The sequence below is a fragment of the Lemur catta genome, chromosome 9 (genome assembly GCF_020740605.2).
Source record: "Lemur catta isolate mLemCat1 chromosome 9, mLemCat1.pri, whole genome shotgun sequence".
NCBI classification, from domain to species: Eukaryota; Metazoa; Chordata; class Mammalia; order Primates; family Lemuridae; genus Lemur; species Lemur catta.
The window spans coordinates 31,549,014-31,567,262 of NC_059136.1; the positions used below are offsets into that span (position 1 = coordinate 31,549,014).

Sequence of the window (18,249 nt, forward strand, 5' to 3'; positions counted from 1 at the left end):
TACATCACTTGTCTTCCAGCCTAGATACACTGGCTGCTCTAGTCTTCTCTGAGTTCTGGAATTCATGTTTCTAAGCCCATCTCCAAATTTTAAGCTATTTTTGTTTCCATATATAAAATATCTGGGACCTCATTTCCACGATCTGAACATTTATCAAACACGCTCAATGTTCCATCATTGTCTCATAACAACTGAATACACAGGAAGAGCCACCAAACTCAGTAAATGACTTTGCTGATGATTTATTACTTTAAGGAGAAAAGCTGTAAACAGAGAATTTAAGCAGAGAAAACCCTTTACATTGAGCAAATATTCTCCACACTACACAAATCATGAGAAGAATGAGAACTTGTAAAACATGACAGATCGCCCAAGTGCTATTTTTCCTTTACTGGGAAATTCTAAGACATTTCTTCATATATATTTTTTAAGTCACAAAAATGGCAGTAAGAATATTTAAATATTAAATCACAGTTTGAAAATAGATCTATACATACATATATACACACAAACACATATACATGTGCAGAGATTTGCAGCTGACCGTTAGGACCATTTATGATTCCCAGCTAGTGGGGTTATCATCATGGTTACTTTGCATCAAGACAAGTCTGCAAAAAGCAGTGACATAATTCAACATCATAGTCATGGCCTAGTTTACTTCCCCACAATATCCCTATGGATACACAGTACAATGCTAGTGAGACTGTACACAATCCTATCATTTGAATCTACTTTCTTTCATCACTCCCCGAATCACTTTCAAAGTTAAAATTGCAGCTATTGTCAGTAAAGCACCTCTTGTAAAGGTCATACCTTTGGATTTTAGGGGCAGGCTAGCTAGGCTTAGTGTCAGGAGAGATGGCTCAGGTGTCAGATCCTGGTCTGCTCTTCACTAGCTGGCAAGACCCTGAGCAAATTATTCAGCCTCTTGGAGACCCAGCTGTCTTTAAATGATGATAACGCCATATCCTGTAGGTTTGCTATGAGGATTAAATGAGATACGGGAGTAAAGCACGAGACCTGGCATGTGGGAAGGGCTCCCCAAATGCTTGTAATAAGATTTAGCAAGAATTAGTCTGGTGAATTCAGGTCTCCCTCCCTCCCTCTCCCTCACCTAAGCACATCGGAGCAATTCACTCCAAGTACTAATGTTGGTTCTGATTTGAAGGAGGGGATGACCTATAGGGGATGCATGGATTTTTGTCTATCTCATCTTTGTTTTGATGCTTAGATGACTAAATTGTCAGAAAATCAGACACTCTTGTCTTGGGAAAGGAGCTAAAAAGAATGATGAGGGAAAAGGGACAGCAAGAAGTCACTTATTCTAATATGTTTTCCTATTCTGACCTATTTGGAAGCTCTATAAAAAGAAGGAAAATGCAGATTATGAAGTCAGTCCAACTTGGATTTGAATCCCAGCTTCCCTATTTACCAGCTGGGTGACTCAGGTCAAGTTCTCTTACCTCTCTGAGCTTCCGTTTCACATTGGTAAAAACAGAAATAATAATGGAAATTTCTCAACGTCATTGCTAAGATTCAATGAGCTAGTGTATACAAAGCACTGAGAACAATGTCTGGCACATAAAAGGTGCTAAATTAAAGAATTATAATGGTAAATATTATATTTTACTAATAAAATAAATAATAGCCTCATTTCCATGAATAACAACCTTCTCTTCTTTTTAGCTTCAACTCCTTTTGGCTTTTAACCCCTGTTAAGTATTTCTGTTTCTAAACAACTGGTAAACCCTTGTCTTCACACCAGAAAACTGGCTGTTTTGGTCACAGACCCGAAGGCTGGAAAGCGGGTTGCTGAGGCAGAAAGAGATGTGTCCTGGGCACAGGCAGGGACTCTTGGGGTCCCAGAGCCTCCAACTTGAGAGGCCAGGTCGGGCGGATGCAGAGTGGACTCACTTCTTGGTCTGACCACACTTGACCTGGATCTGTCTTGGTCATTTCAGGAAGGCCTGGCCTGGTCTGCAGCTGGGTCTCTCGAGGCTCCGTAGGAAAGAGGAATGTTCCAGGGCACCACTCTCAGGGACCAGAGAGAGAGGCAAATCCAGGGGCTCCACCAATCCCATGAGTCCCAAGCAGGGAGAAGGTGAGGATGCAGGGCAGAGCCTGGGCAACTGCCCGACACCCTGGCAGTCAGCAGCGGGCCAGTGCTCGGGTCAAGGGCTCCTTCTGAAATGGCTGACCTTGCCCTGTCCCTGGAGTATTAACTGGGGACTTTCCCCATCAACAAGAATGTTTATCAAATTGCATTTCTAACTGGGATGAACTTAATCTATACCCTTCACAGTGTAGGGGTTAAAAGAAACTTAACTTCAACGATACCCAGATGCAACTTTCCATTAAAAATCAAAATCAAACAGCCATTCACTTTACTTGGCAAGTGTCTGGTGACCTTGGGAAGTACACACTGTTGGAATCAGAGATAGTTTTGGTATGCTGAGGTCAGAACTGCCCATTAAGTTGCCACTTGGCAGGGTCCAAATACTAGATTAGTCTATTGTTCCAAATCCCATCTCTCCTTCGGAATGGACCCAAAGAATGTTGCAGTTTGGCATATAAGGAGGGAATTAGGGTACTGGCTATCTAGTAGACTCCATTCCTTGGGACTTCGGCAAGATCCAGCAGAACTTCGGTGACTTGGACAGGCTGGATCAGGCCTGGGTCTTGTCCAGAAAGGCTAGAGACAGGTATTTTCTTTGGAGTGAATACTGGTGCTGCCAAGCAGGGGACCATAGTGTGGGCCTGAGCAGCACCATCAGGGGCCGTTTGGGCAGTTAGGGACAGGACAGGATTCCAAGGGTCCTGACCAGGGTAACTGGAGTGAATGGGAAGTGGATAAAATAAGATTCAATGATGCGAAGCTATGGCCACAGAGGGCTGGTGGCTTTGCAGGCATCAAGCCAGGCCCCAAGGCCCAAGATCTGTACCTGCCTAATCGGCAATTTCTGAGAAGTCGGGGTAGGATTCCAAGTCAGCAAAGATGTCGTTGGGATTCCTACAGGTCAGGTTGCAGAAGCAGGCATTAATCCACAGGACCTGGCGGGAGAAGCCAGGCCCATCGGGGCACTGGAAGGAGATGTTGATGGTCTTGGACTTGTAGGGGATGCAGCACCTGTTGTCCGTGCAGACCCCACAGTACTTGGGCCGGTAGGAACGTGTGCTGACGCAGCCCGCGAGGGTGAAGTTCATGGGCGCCTCTGGCTGGTACACAGCCAAGCACTTCTTCTCTGCCTGGGAGAAAGGAAAGGCGCTGTCAGTGGGGATGCTCTGAGGACGAACAACCACCGTCTTCCCTCCAAGCCCTCGGTTTTTTCCTTCTGGCATGTCACAGGGGCACTCCACCTTACTTTCAGAACCGCAGCATGTTCAAGCAAGGAGAGACGTTAGCAAATAGAGTGAGAGCCGGCAAGATTACACGGAGGGGAACTGAGGACCACAGAGGCAATTGCCTCGCTTGGGTTGTATCTGTGGTCTGTGATTTCTCTTCTGTCCTGCATTTCTGCCTTGCCAATGCCCAATTCTTCACAGTTTCACCAACACGGGAAGCCTTTTTGGCTCCTTCAGCCATCCAAGCTCCCTGGCTAGCTACTAGCAGAGTCAGCACTGGGACTCCATAGTCAGGGGACACATTCTACCCTCATCTCCCCATCCTCTGCCTCCCGTGGCTTCTCACACACACCCTTTTCATGCAACTTATTCTACTGGATGGACATTCTTTAAAGGAAGCTCCATCCTTCCATTGGGCTATGAGCCTCTCAAGATTTGGGGCCCTTTTTGTGTCTCTACAGTGTAATTCTGTGCCTGGTACACAGCAGCCAGTTACCAAACTTGTTGAATTAAGAATTCAACAAGGGTCTACTATATCCCCACATTATGCTAGATGCAGGCTCTCGGGGGGCATGAAGCTTATACAATGGGGCAACCCTTTTAGGACACACGATTATGGAAACAAAATTCGGTGGGAATTCTGAGCCTACAATGAGGAACTTGCATTAGCTTTGTGGCAGATAGATCCATCTCACCCAGCTCGGGGCCTTTCTCCCATTTCTCCTGCTGCTGGTACCTTTTCCACTTATGCTTTCAGTCGCGAGATGTCTACTGAGTACCTACTGTGTCCCAAGCACAGAGAATGCAAAGGCTAGCAGGACAGAGAAAAACCACTGGAGGGAAGGAAGAAGAGAGAAGAGGAGAAGGAGGAGAAAGAAGAGGCAGGGTGGATCCGGGTGACCAACACAGAGATGATGGGAGAAGCTGCCAGGGGACAAGGAGCCATGCTGGACGTCGGAAGAGGACCACAGGAACTGGACTGTCTTGTCTCCTGGGCAACCTTCTCCTCAGCTCCAAAACTGGAATCAGTGCTGAATTTTTGTTTTGTTTTGCTTTGGTTTTGATTTGACAACAGGCTGACCAGTCCTAAGGCATGAGTGAGGAGGGGTTGAGTTAGGTAAGTAAGATCTGTGTCTAACTCTGAGGCCTGGGGCCTTGGTCACAGTCACACACCATTAATGCAAAACAGGCCTTGGACTCCAGGGTCCCAGGCCCTGTCCAGTGCTCCCCATATAACTATGTGCCGGTGCAGGCGGGGGTGGGCCGGCACGGGACGGGAGGGAGGATGGGAATTGGTGCGGGGCTCTCAGAATCACTACAGAAGAGCACCTCTGAGGGTCCCGGACATCTCTGCAGCGTGAGCTTGGTTCTAATAATACGGTAACCTCCAGAGCTTCCAGTGAGTGGAATTCAGCCTAGTAACATGCGTTATCCCACAGAACTCTTACACCAAACCCACCCGGTGGGCTTAATTATTCCCATTGTACAAAAGGTGCCCACGAGGACGTCCAGGAGCCAGGCTCGAAGCCAGGTTTGTCTGCTTGTTAAGTCCGAGATGCTGCCGCTGCCCTGGACCCACCTTGATGAGCAGCCGCATGTCCACCTCGCACGGCCGCAGGTCGCAGAGGCGGCTCTCCTGCTCAGGCTGGCACCAGGCGTTGACGTTGGAGATGCGCGTGGAGACCCCCAGGCCGCAGCTGGTGGAACAGGGGCTCCAGGGGCTCGTGTAGGCTATACAGTTCCTGTGCCACGGCTCCACCTCATCCGCAGCTGCTGGGTGTGGGGACAAGATCCCCATGAGTCTCCAGCCCCCACCAGCCCCAGACCCTCATGTCACTGCACCCCGAAACTCAGAGAGAGAGAGAAAGAGGGAGACAGGGGTTGGGTGTCCCTCCCTACAGGAGGGCAAGTTGGCTTATAACCAGGGAACAGAGAATGTATTCTCAGGTCCTTATGTTTTTCTGATCAGGAGAGGCAGCACGGAAGCTTGGAAGGAAAACCATCTTTAGAGACAGGTGGACCCAAGTTCAAATCCCACTCTATCACCTACAAGCTGTGTGATCTTAGATAACCCACTCGGGGCCTGCCTCCTCACTGGAACAATAATATCTGCCTGTGGGCTGGCAGGACAATAAAAAGGTCTAGATTTTGACTGATTATGGATCAACCATCTTGTTAGGTACTGAGAATAGGAGGTTAAAAAGGCACTGTTGGGCTGGGTGCAGTTGCAGCTACTCAGAAGGTTGAGGTGGAAGGATCCCTTGCGCCTAGGGGTTCTAGCCTGAGTGACAGAGCAAGAACCTGTCCCTTATTATATATATATATATATATATATATATATATATATATACACACACACACACATAGTCCCTGTCCCTGACTCCGCAGAGATTAAATTTATTTGGGGGGAGTTCAAAGGTGAATACCTACGTCCTAATACCTAACATTTCGTCTCAGTAACACCAAAAGCATAGTGGTTACGAGGACAGACAGGCTTCAGAGTCAAATTACCAGGGTTCCTCCGGTAGCACTGCCACTTACTAGCTATGTAACTTCCAAAAAGCTGCCTACACCTCATGCCTCAGGTTCCCCACCTGCAAATGGGGTTGAGAACAGCATGCCTCTCGCAGGGCTGTGGTTAGGCAAGATGATTGCACTCCCATGAAAGCAGCCAGGCTGTCCCTGGCCCTTAGAAAGCTCAGTCAATGTGAGCGTGTGGGGTCACTTGACTGTGGCCAACTCAATGACCCACTGCTGGGTGGCTCTATGAATACACATATCTCCAGCATCTGGAACATGGCAGGTGCTCACTCACTGTCTGAAAAGTGGAAAATGGTGGTGAACTAGAGATGGAGGCAGGGAAAGAGCCACAAGACAGAGAACTGCCCCCGGAAAGATGGAGCAAGATGCATGAGAGGAAGAGCTGGAGAGCGGGCCAGTCCCACCCGACACACACTGCACAGGAAGCCAAAGAGGCAGGAACAGGCGGGGGCAAGGGATGGAGACACAGAGAAGAGAGAGAGGGAGAGGAGGAGAGGTAGCATGAACAGAGGGAAGGTGAGAAAAGTAACAAAAACATGGAGCAGGTCAAAGAGAGAGGAAGAGCGAGAACACAGGAGAGAGGAGAGATCTAGCTAGGACCAGAAGGAGAGAGAAGGAGAAAGTCAGTGCCTTACACTCAGCCCTCCCAGCTGATAGGGTGCAGGGAACACTGACGAATGAATGCAGGAATGACTGAGTTTAAGAGGGAGAGGGTGAGAAACAGAGGAAAGAAAGGGAGGCGTCCCAGGACAGAGGAGGGGCAGGGCTGGGAGGGGCTTGGCAGGTGGCGGGGAGCGATCTGCCTAGGAGGATAAAAGGGCTTTGGTTTCTGGGTCGCCTCATCCAGGCAGGGGCTCTGCGTGTGCTCGGTCAGAATGAGGTCACTGGGCCACACACAATGGGCAGACAGCTTCTGCCTCCCTGCTTCCCTGGTGACCCTTGTGTGGCCCTCCTGGGGGGGGGGGGGTGGACAGCTACCCCGGGCCTGCTCCCATCCACACAGCACTGCTTCTCCAACTGGCAGTGTCTGGAGGTGTTATTAGTTGTCACAACCCGGGGAAGGGGTGCTGCTGGCATCTGGTGGGGCGAGCCCAGGGATGCTGCTAAGCATTCTCCAGTGCACAGGACAGGCCCACCACAAACAAGTGTCTGGCCCCAGACATTGCCAGTGCCAAGGTTGAGAAATCCTGCCCTACACAGTCCCCGAGCAATCTCATGCTCTTATAATTTTTAGAAAATTACCTGTATTCTTAAAACTCCCAAGCTCTATTGCCATTTTTCACTTCTTCCTGTCCGCTTTCCTAGTAGAGATTTCTCTCTTGAAATGTCGTCATCTGCTGTCTGCTCCTGGTTTTCCTCTCATATCTCGACCCTCCTGTCCGTCTCCTCCCATCTCACCTCCTGTCCACCCTTCAAGCGTCAGCCTCCCCAGACCTGGGCCCCAGGCCACCCCAGCGACACCACCATCAGCAGCTCCAAGCAGATGGCTTCCCACCCCCTCCCTCCTCCCTGGGCTGCCCCCCCTGGGCACTCCTCCTCGTGCTCCCATGGGCAGGGTGACCTGCCTCGAACTCACCCTGTTGCAAACAAAGCAGATCTGCTTCACTCCGTACGTGCTCCCTCTCTTGTATTCTAGCCTAGGCAATGAGGAGCCCCGGGAGTCCTCCTCTACTCCTCTTCCTCCTTCACCCCAGGCATTGGATTGACACCAAGACCTTCAGGCTTACTCGAGCAATGTCCCTTCCATCTGTCCCTTCCTCACCTCTCTACTTCCACTGCCCTGGTTCAGATCCTCACTAGCTGATCGATCCATCAATTTGTCTGTTCATCCATCCTTCACCCAACCATTCATCCATCATCCATCATCCATCCATCATCCATCCATCCATCCATCACCCATCCATCCATGCATCATCCATCCATGCATCATCCATCCATCCATCTATCCACCAATATGACAAACATGTATTGGGTACCTGCTAAGTGTCTGGCACTGGGCTAGGCTCCAGTAAGCAGAAATGAAACAAAAAGACATCTCTACTAGACCCATCTCCTCCTGCTCACACCTCTCCTCCCCAAGTTCCCACACACCCACACTTCCTCCATCCCCACCCCACCCCTAAACTCCTTAGTAGGATGATAAGGGCCACATGTGTAGAGCTTTGTTCTTTACAACGCACTCGGTTTTATACTCAGAGCGTCCTGTAAGATAGGCAGGACAGAAGGCAGCATTTCCATTTTACAGCTGGGGAAATAGGGTCCCGGGGCAGATGTAACTTTCCCAAGGTCACGCAGCTAGTAAGTGGTGGACTGGGGAATGACAGCATGAATCATTCCCGGGTGGTCAGAGCTCCAGGAGGGTCTGCAACCCGCCCCCAGGGCCCGCCCGCGGCCCACCCAGGCCCACACCCACCGAAGGTGTCGCGCGGTGCCGTCTTGCGCGGCCTCCTGGCGTCGTCGTCGCACACCCACTGCTCGCAGCAGCGGCCGGGCACTCTCACTTTCCGCGGGTGGCGGCACCAGAGGCGCGGGGGGCGCGCGCGGAGGCACAGCGGCGTGCAGCCCACCGCCCCGTCGATGCACGTGCAGTTGTACTTGCAGTTGGGCTGGAAGGACTGGCCGTTGTTGTAGCGCACCCCGTCTAGGACGCAGCCCACGCCGACCACCTCTGCCAACACAGGCGGCGGCGGGTCAGGCCCAGCGGGAAGGGTCCCCTGGCCGTGGCAGCCTCCCACCCTGGACCACACCCGAACCCTGGGGTTGTCTCCCAACACGCGAGAGGGGCGGGTGCCGCAGGGACAAATGCAGGGAGGCCGAGAGGGCTGGGCAGGGGGCGGGGATGGGCATGGGGTGGGACTTCCGCACAGGGTGGGCGGGAATTCCCTTACAGCCCCAGCCAGCACCCACCCAGTGACATCCACGCCAGTCTCCGTGGGCTGAGCACTGGGTGAAAGGATACAGCACCTCACAGGTGGGGTCCCAGGTGGCTGCTCCCTGCAGTGTCCCCAGCACCTGGCACAAAGCCTGGTACCGCCAAACACCTGCCGCTGGGGCTCATGGGTCCGAGGGAGGCAGGCATGTAAAACAAGCCAGCACACCTGGAAACATGCGTTCCATTCACTCAGTGCATATTTATGGAGCCTTCTAGGTGCTGGGGGTTGAGTAGTGGACAAAATAGACAAAAGTCATGCCTTCAAAGAGCTTACAGTGTAGTGGGGGGTGGCAGAGGAAAGACACATAGATCCTGTAGTGCTGGTGTTGACGTTGATGGTGACAAGTGTCTGGTAGAACAGGGGAGCAGAGAGGGGGATTTGGGAGTGGGGGGCAGTTGCAAACTCAAGTCAGATGGGCAGGGAAGGCCTTGCTGAGGCGGTGCTGCTGCTGCACAGGCCTGGAGGAGGCGAGGAAGTGCCCATGCCCCAAGGAGGAACTTCCTAGGTAGGGACAAGGCCACCTTAGGTGTAAAGGCCTGAGGTGGGAGAGACCTGGGATGGGACAGGGGGCCAGGTGTTGGGGGGAGAAGAAGAGGAGATCAGAGAAGGCTTCCTCCTAGGCTCAGAGGAGGATGCAAAGCTGGGAGAGCCTAGAACTGTGCCTGGCACGCAGGGGGTGCTCGATAAGAAACTGCTGAGTGGGTGAGTGAACTATGCTTACAAGGACACTCATGGTGCTGAGCTGAGAGCAGATTGCAGAGGTCAAGGGTAACGTCAGGGCCACCCAGGAACCCAGGAGAGAGGGAGAGGCCCAGAGCCACCAGGAGAAGGGCACAGCTTCTAGACAGATTTGGAAGGAGCTGCCAGGACTTGCTGATGCAGGGGGGTGAGGGAGAGGGGAGAGGGGTCAAGAATGACTCCTAGTCCTGCGACCCGAGTCCTGGAAGGAGAGAGATGCTCCCTCCTCCTAGCAGGAGCAGGGTTTGGGGTAGTGGACGCCATTGTCCTTCATTAGCCGTTGAGATGCTGGGCTGACATCCCAGTGGCCATGTGGAGTTGCTTATGCCAGCCCGGAGCTCCAGGGCAAGTTTGGGGGCTGCTGGGCCAGATGCCACCCCTGATACCATGTTCTCTCTTGAGGACAGCTGTGGAATACAGGCAGGGAGCCCCTGGGCAGCAAGAGTGTTGCCCAAGGAGGGGCATCTGGAATCTGCAGTCTGCCAATAATTCTGTCCTGTCCCCTGGGTTTGCCTAAAGGTAGTTATTAATAATAATAACCCTAATACCAAGAGGGCAGGAAGGTTTTGTAAGTACTGTCTCTGTGGTTGGGCACTGAATCTCCTCTGTGTCATGCTTGTTACGTATTTTGTTCCATAAAGAAACACTATCACATTGTCATCTTCATTTTCCATACAGCAAAACTGAGTCGCAGCGAGGTGAAGTCACCAGTCCCAGGTGACCAGAGCCGGAAGCAGAATCTGTGAGTGAATGTTGCTGCGGCTGCTGTTTTTCCCGGGGAAGGTTATCGTGCTGGTGCAGAAAGGAAGGATGCTATTTGTTGACCCTCTGATCTTGTGCCAGGCACCATCGGATACGTTATCTCATTCAGTCCTCCGGTCACTTCACGAGGACAGTTTTATTTTCCCCATTTGGTGGACAGGAAAGTTCAGAGAGGTTAAACGACTCATTTGTTCAAGGTCATGAAACTGGTGAATGATAGAGCTGGGACCCAAACCCGGGGGATCTGACCACAGCCCCTGTCCTCCCACCAGACCCCAGTGGAGGAGGGGAAGTAGCGGGAGAAAGAGCAGAGGAAGCGCTGGGTGAGTCTCTCTCTCTGCCTTCTGAGTCACCCCTGCCCGCACCCTTGCTCCAGGAAGGGGCATGTGTGTGTGTGTGTGTGTGTGTGTGTGTGTGTGTGTGTGTGTGTGTGTGCATGCACGTGCGCATGTGTGTGGGAGAAGCTGACGAGAAGGGAGAAGGCTAAGCCCGCAGCTCTGAGCCCCTACATGGACACTTAGGAGGCAGAGGTCAGTGCGGGGTGCCTGGAGTCCTTGGCTTCTCACCATGAGCTGCACAAGGGAACTGAAGTGGAACCGGGGGAGCTTTAAAAAATTCCACTGCCCACATCATGCCTCAGGACATGGGGGTGGACTTGTGTCTCAGTATTTTTCTTTTGTTGGTCTCAGTGGCTTCTAAAGCTCCCCGGGTAAATCCAGTTCGCTGTGGAGGTTGAGACTCACTGCATCTAGAAGGTGCTGCTGCAGCGTGGGCAGCCTGCCCACGATAGGCTAGCGGGAGGCCCAGAGGGCCCCACTCGAGAGCTCCCTCCTCATTCACTTCTTTCTAACTAATCGAAGGACCTGCTCCTGGCGAGATGGCGAAGCCAGTTTCCTTCGCCGCCTCCTATCTAATCTCAGACTTGCAAGTCCAGACGTGACCTGGTTAGCTTCCTCTTATTGAAAAACTTCCAGAAACTCAAGTCGCCTTGCTCTACCATCAGAGCCTTTACTTCCCTCACTCACACCCCCAAGGACTGTTTGCCCTGTGGGAACAAGGACAGGAGGTCATACCTTGTTGTAAACCCATTTTTGTATTGTCACTCACCTATGCTCATTGTTTGAATAATCAAAGGATGGATGTGAGCTGGGGTGAACCCTGATCTTTACTGGGTTCCTACCATGTATCAGGCACTTGGCATTCCAACCACCCAGGGAGGCAGGCTTTCTTTGTCACATTTCCCTTGATGAGAAAACTGAGCCTTAAAAGGTTAAGCAGCTTGCCTAAAGTCATAGAATTAGTTAGCCATGACATTGGGATTTGAACTCAGGTTGTCTAGCTCCAAAAACCAAGCATGAGTTTACTGCTTCCTCACTCTTAGACTTGGGGAGTCTAGTCCTGGAACTAGACCTGCCCCCTCCTCTCAGGATGACCATGGACAAGACAGAGATGTCTTCTGCAAAGGAAAGTTAAAACAAAGCAAATAAAATGAAAACTAAGAGCAGCCAAACACATTTTTTTTTTTCTGTATTCCCCTGTTTAATTCCTTTACAACCATGTGAGGTTGGTTTTATCAGGCTCCTTAAGTGATGTGCCCACAGTCACGTAGCTCGCAAGTGGCAAAGCTGGGCCAAGTCTGTCTGCCTGTAAATATGATCTTTCCAGCAAACCACAATGCCCTCAGGCCTGACCCAGCTGCATTAAATGTAGAGTAGTGTTTGTACAACCAAAATAGCCAAATGGTCTAATTCAGAGGTCACTCTCTGCCCACAGATGTATTTAGTTTGGCCCACAGCATGTTTGTTAAAAGATTTCTGAATGCATTGCCAACATTTACAAACAATACACAAATCTGGATTTCTGGACTCTCTTGAAAACAGAGCAGTCTGGACAAGACCTTGCTCTTTTACCGTGGCTGGGCACAGCCGGGCCATCTCTGGCAGCAAGAGCTCACATTCAGCAGGTTACTGTAGCCCCCACTGTCCTTTGAGCTATACGTGCCAGGGTTGCAATTGCTCCTGTTATTATCCACCTTGTCATGGCCTAATTACAACCAAATATCCAAGGACAGATTTAGCCTGTCCTGGGGACTGTCCATTCATTGGCTGAGCTGATCATTTGCTGAAAAATTGTCTGTTAGAGGGACCTTTCTTTCTCTTTTCCTTCTGGCCCAGAAATGCCTTCTTCTTCTACCTATAGACCCTCCCTGGACTCTCCTCCTTCTTTATTAGGGTCTCATGAATTCAGACACTCTGGCAGCATTTCTGGGAACATGTCCGGTAGAGTCCTAGTGAGGGGTGTGTGTGTGTTTGCATGTGTGTGCACATGTGCATGTGATGTGTGTGTGTGTGTATGTGTGTGGGGGGTGAGGTCGGTGGGTAAGAATCTGCCTGGACAGGAGTTCAGTGTTCAACTCTGTTAGAAAAGAAAAAGCTTCTTACAGAGCTCATGATAGCCCCCTTTCGGAATTTAACAGTGGACATGAAAATTTGAAGCCTCTGAGAATTTCTGTACTTCCTATTTAGTTGTATTTATCTCAAGCCTACCCGACCAGCGAACTCATGTTAAGTGTAATACGTATTACAATCTCCTTTGGACCATAGTTTTTCCAAATAAAAGGACAGGAAATGCACAGAGTCAGGACCCGAGATGCAAAGAGACGGGGGTCGGGGTGCGGAAGGTGGTTTCCAGGGCCCCCATGGGGAAGGCAGGAGGGAGAGGCAGTTTCTTGGCCCACACAACCTTTGGATCCAAGAGAGACGGTCTATAAAGTTATGGTGCCTGGCACATGATAAGATCTCAATATAGCTTTAGAGATTAACATAATTGCAATGATCTTGAAGAATATTTTTAAAAAGGGAAAGAAATTATCAGGCAGACGGTTCTAGTGCAGGAAAACCAGGCCAGCCTTCCCTACCTGGGTCATGAGGAGGAGGTAGATGACAGACTGTGTTTGTGTGTGTATCAGCAGTCAGTCTGGAACTTCTGCGTGCATGAAAACCACCCGGGCGTCTCGTGAAAGGTATAGATCCCATTCCTACTTCCAGGGAACCTGGCTCAACACGTCTGGGGTAGGGCTCAGGAATAATATTTTTAGCCAACATATCAGATGATTCTGTGCAGGTGATGCTACAAGTTCTCTTTGAACTTACTGTTCAATAAAAGGAAAACTGGAAGGATGGGAGGAAGTGGGGTGGTTACTTGCAAAGCTGAAGACACATGACTTGGTATGAAAGTTGAAGGCTGAACCAATCCATGATAAAAGACAAAGTGCTGTGCATTAACCACGAGGCTCAGATAGGGTTGTCCGACTGGGAATCATGGGTATAACCCTCATCAACAACCGACTGCAGGAAATATAACGGGTTAGCTGAGGGTGAGAGACTGCTGTATGGGAACAGGTGATGGGGTGTATATGGAGCCATGGTTATGGGGAAGGCTTGATTTAGCACTGCGGGAAGAAGGGGGCTCTTGGGTTTCTGAGACTTTGTGGAACCTTTCAGAAGTCAGGCTGTTGTGTCATCACACCTAGTTACCTCTCTTCGTCATGCTGGGCCTTGTATTTCAGGTAATGCTCAGGTGATTCAAGCTAAGGGAATACAAGTCCAGATAGAAGGATGTCAGAAAGTCTCAGAAATGAGGTCTCTGGGAATGAGAAAGGACAGAATACCCGTGACGGAACACTTGAGGAGCAAACAAACAACAGACAGCAACAGTCCTCCCTCCAAACATGAAAATATTATCATAGACTAAGGTTAAAGAAAAAGCAAAGGCAATTAGAAACTCCAGGAATAACAACAGGCATCATAAGAAAGAAAATTCAGACCAGTACACTATCTCATACTGCACAGTATTTACCTGGCCATGACATTGTAGACACTGATGGCTGCATAACCACAAATTAGGACAGTATTTGGAATACAGGGGAAGTATCTGGTGGTAGAGAGGAGCTGAGTCATCGGCTATTATATAGAAATATATTAATAATATATACAAAATTGATATATCAAGCTAATCAAGATACAGCAGAAGACATGGAACATATAGTGGCAGCCATCAGAAGAAAGGGCTAAAAAGTTAAAAGTGACCGTAGTAACCAGAGGAACGTGGGTGGGGTGGCAGGAAGGAATGGTTGCTCACTGCTGGTTTTTATTCTTTCAAGGCTACTGGATTTTGTAAAACCATATTATTTTAATTTACAATGTTATTAAAATATCTGGAATTGTGCAGTGCCCTGGTGTTCCTTGGGAGGCTGTAAGCATGTTAAAGGATCCTACCACTCGGAGCTCAAACTAGGCTTAGGTCTCTCCTGGTGTCTGTCTCTCTCCCGGGGACAGCCACGAGTGTGCCTCCAGGACCAAGAGCAGAGCAAGGAGCGAGGTCGCGCAGGCATGACGAATGCAGGCATCCCTCTCGCCCCAGGAAGGGCCCAGCTTCTGGCCTCTAGCCATGGACTGTGCGGCGGAAGCCTGGCCAGGGAAACCGCGGTGGGTGTGCCAAGGGAGGGGGGCCTCGGGCCAGAGCCGGGGGTGCTGGGGGCTGGCGGGAAGGCAGGGAAGGTCTCACTTACGTGCACACACTCCTATTGCGTACCTCGGGCGGTCCCCACTGTAGTCGCAGTAGAGGCCCCGGTGGGGGTCACAGACGGCGGCCTCTGTGCAGTTGTCCCCGAGCTGCTGGGCACACATCTTGCAGCATTCACAGCCGTCTGTGATGAGGCTCACCCCCAGCGGGCAGCGGGGTGGGGATGCTGGGCACTCGCACGGCCACTTGCAGAACTGGGGGCGTGAGGATGTGTCCTCCAGGGGTGCTGGGGTGAAGGTCATGGTCGTGGGGGCTGGAGAGAGGGCCTGCGGGGGGAGGGCAGAGGTGAAGGGGGCTGCCAAGGCAGGGGGCTCTGCACCACATTCCCGTCTTCCTGGTATTCAGCAGGTTGCCATCAAATCATTCTCAGCCCCACGCTCGAGTCCTGGTGGTCCCCACAGCCCCAGAGGCAAGTGACTGGCCTCATCTTACAGAGAGAGACTGAGGCTCAGAGAAGTTCAAAGCCTGCTGAGGGTCACATGGCTGCAGTGGGCTCACAGCCCAGGGCCCTTCTGCTACGACCTGCACCCACCCTCTTTACCCCATCAAGGGTTCTTAGGACCTCGCTGAGTCAGGGGACTCCTGTTCAACACAGGTTTCGCCAGCAGACCTGTTGTTATTATTTTTCCCTCTGAGCATCAGGAAAGGCTGGTGGAGTGGAGCACCAGGTACGTGACATTATAGCTCCTGCCATCTGGATGTCCCCCGCCTGCAGGGACATGCATGGTGCCTCCTTGCCAGCTCAAGCCCTGCATAGAGGAGTCTTTGCATTTTGCACTCAGGGCTATGGACGCCCCCGCCCCAGCCTCCCCAATATCCCCTTCCCATCCCCCAGCCAATGACGCCATCTTTATCCTAGTAAATAAGATGGCTTAACAGTGGGCCAGTAGGGAAGAGAAACCAAGGCCCACAGAGCTGCCTGCCCTGAGGAACAGGCAGAGGGTCACCCTGGTGTCCGAGTACGGGAGCTTCAAGCTGCCTGTATCTCTGGGATCCAGTCACCTTCCTGCCTCTCTGGATGCCTCCTTCAATCCCATCTGGGACCCTCACTCTGTACAACAGAGGAGACCTGCGTCCCTGGGAGGAGGAGAATCGCCTGAGGACACGGGGAGCAGGGCCGGAGCCAGGCTACTGGCCAGTCCTCCCGCTCCTGGGCCACGGAGCGTCCTGCCCAGGGCTTCTCACCCGTGATGCCTGGGTTCTGCGGTGAGCAGAGCTGAGCCCACGGCTGCCGACGGGGCCAGCGTGGGGCCGGGCTGGGCTCCAGGCTGCTCCCCCCATCTGGAACGGGACGGAGGAGCCTGGTCTACGGGCTGACGGATCTGCATCCCGCTCTGAGTGACGCCCCAGTGCTGAGATAGATATTCAGACAGAGCCTTCACCCCTGTCACAGAGTGGAAACCCAGACCCTGAGAGGCAGGAGGACAGTCTGGGAACGACGACTCAGCTCACACCAAGGCCCAGACACAAACGCATCTCCTGACTCTCGCTGCGACACCCGTTACTTTTGCCTCCTCTGGGCTCTTTCATTCACCCAACAGACGTCTGCCGAGCTAGCTCACAGTCTCTCTTAAGTTTTAGGCATTCGAAGATAAATTAAAAAATTCCCTGTGCTTGGGGAACCCACAGCTTATGGAAGAGGCAGGTATCAGTGGTAGTTTATTACAGCCTGGGGCACTGAGTACCATGCAAAGCTCCAGGCGTCCTGGGGAGGCACGGACACTCTCCGACCACCAGGGCAAGAATCACTCTGCCCAGGCGAGCAGGGTCCCGCCTCGCACACTTGGCTGGGAGGACCAGAGTCCAGCCGAACTGCTGAACTAGTCTGACTTTTGGTTCTGGGCCTGGCATGTAGTAAGTTCAGTAAATATTGCTGCAAGGACTAAAGGGTCTTTGAAAGTCAAAAAGGCAAATGCTGATTTGGGCTTTTCATCACCTGTAGGCTTGGTTTTAGGCCTTGGTGGACTGTCCTGCCCCGCCGGACCTGTGCGTGCCTGGCTGTCACTTAAGGCACCGTGCACGCTTCGTAATTAGACCTTTGTGTGTTTTGGAGGTTGTGCCTTTGAACTCCATGGGGACGAGGGCAGGGTGACCAGCATTGTCTGCCCTCACTGGGGACAGGTGGGTGGCTTCTCTGTTAGGGCCAAGACAGACCCCAGGATGGCCAAGAGAATAATGCCTGTGGCCCCTTTCAGGGAGGACGGCCTGTGGGCGCTGTGGCTGTGGAAGGCCTCGCTGGCAGAGAACAAAGCTCTCTGGGGTTGGCAGCGCTGGCTGACACTCACCTGGGAGGTGTTAGTGTGACTACCCTTTTCTGTGCCTCCTCAAAAACACAACGGGATACAAGAAAACCCCCAAATTCCTCAATCAGTAAAACCAATCAAACACACACACACACACACACACACACACACACACACACACACCCCTCTTTTTGGTGCTGTGGAGAGAGGTTTTCTCTGTCAGGGTACAGCTCTAGAAGCCTTGGAGCTCCCTAAGCACCAACAGACCATCTCTGACAAGTCCCCACGCTACCGGGATGTGCTCTTGGCAAAGGAATAAAGATGTCCTCTCCTCCAGGAAGCCTTCCTGGCCTTTTCTGTGTTGAGTTAGAGGAGCTGCCCCCCACACTGGATGTGGACTTGTAAAGGGCGGGGTCTGGGCTTTGCCTCTCCCCGTGTGCCTGAGACACACACCTGGTGCACAGCAGGGCTTCACAAGCGTGGATCGGTGGGATGGCTGGATGGAGGGGGGATTGTTGGCTAGAAAGGACTTTAGTGTCACTTGATATTCAGGACATCACATCCTGGAACCCGAACCTCTCCTCTCAGCGCCAAGTTTTGGTGTCAAGAAAAAGACATGGGACCTGAGCCAGTCAGACGTGGGTTCTTTCCCGGTGGCCCTGGGCAAACGTCCTATTCTTTCCGATCCTTAGCATCCCCTCTGTGAGATGGGGATGATCACGCCCACCCCGCCCCAGGGGCAGTTGGAAGGGGCACTGGGCGGCGGAAGCTCTAAGTAGGGCCTGGCACTGATGTGGTTGCTCACCTCCCCCAGCCCGCAGCGCCCAGAACAGAGCTGGACTCTGGACGCTCGGAGCTGAGCTGGAGTAGGCTTTTACCTGGGGGCCACCCCACTCACAGAGTCACCATCCACCCCAAGTTAGAGGTCCCAGAAGGAAGCTTCCTCCCCAAGTACCTGCCTGGAGGTACCAGGAAACGCAGCTGGCTAAGGGAAGCCGCAGAGAAAGCCTCCCTTTGCACAGCCACCCTGCTTGTGGCCCGTGGGCCGGGCAGGACGGGCTCTGGGCAATCCGCTGAGCCAGCCCTTGCTGTTGGCGCCATCT

General features: G+C 52.0%; 1 protein-coding gene across 2 annotated transcripts in view; it reads right to left on the bottom strand.

Annotated features, from left to right (window-relative positions):
* Nucleotides 1–226: 226 nt before the first annotated feature.
* The window catches only part of CCN4 (cellular communication network factor 4), a 30,735-nt gene continuing 12,712 nt past the window's right edge, over nucleotides 227–18,249 (bottom strand). Inside the window, exons 2-5 of one of the 2 annotated variants that reach the window (XM_045561066.1) lie at nucleotides 14,890–15,169; nucleotides 8,300–8,554; nucleotides 4,925–5,115; nucleotides 227–3,249 (exon numbers count right to left, since the gene is read on the bottom strand). In XM_045561066.1, coding sequence (XP_045417022.1) covers nucleotides 2,950–3,249; nucleotides 4,925–5,115; nucleotides 8,300–8,554; nucleotides 14,890–15,169 — 1,026 coding nt within the window. In that variant the 3' untranslated portion in view covers nucleotides 227–2,949. Of the gene's footprint in view, nucleotides 3,250–4,924; nucleotides 5,119–8,299; nucleotides 8,555–14,889; nucleotides 15,170–18,249 lie in introns of both variants that reach the window. The other variant, XM_045561065.1, reaches the window with a different exon arrangement.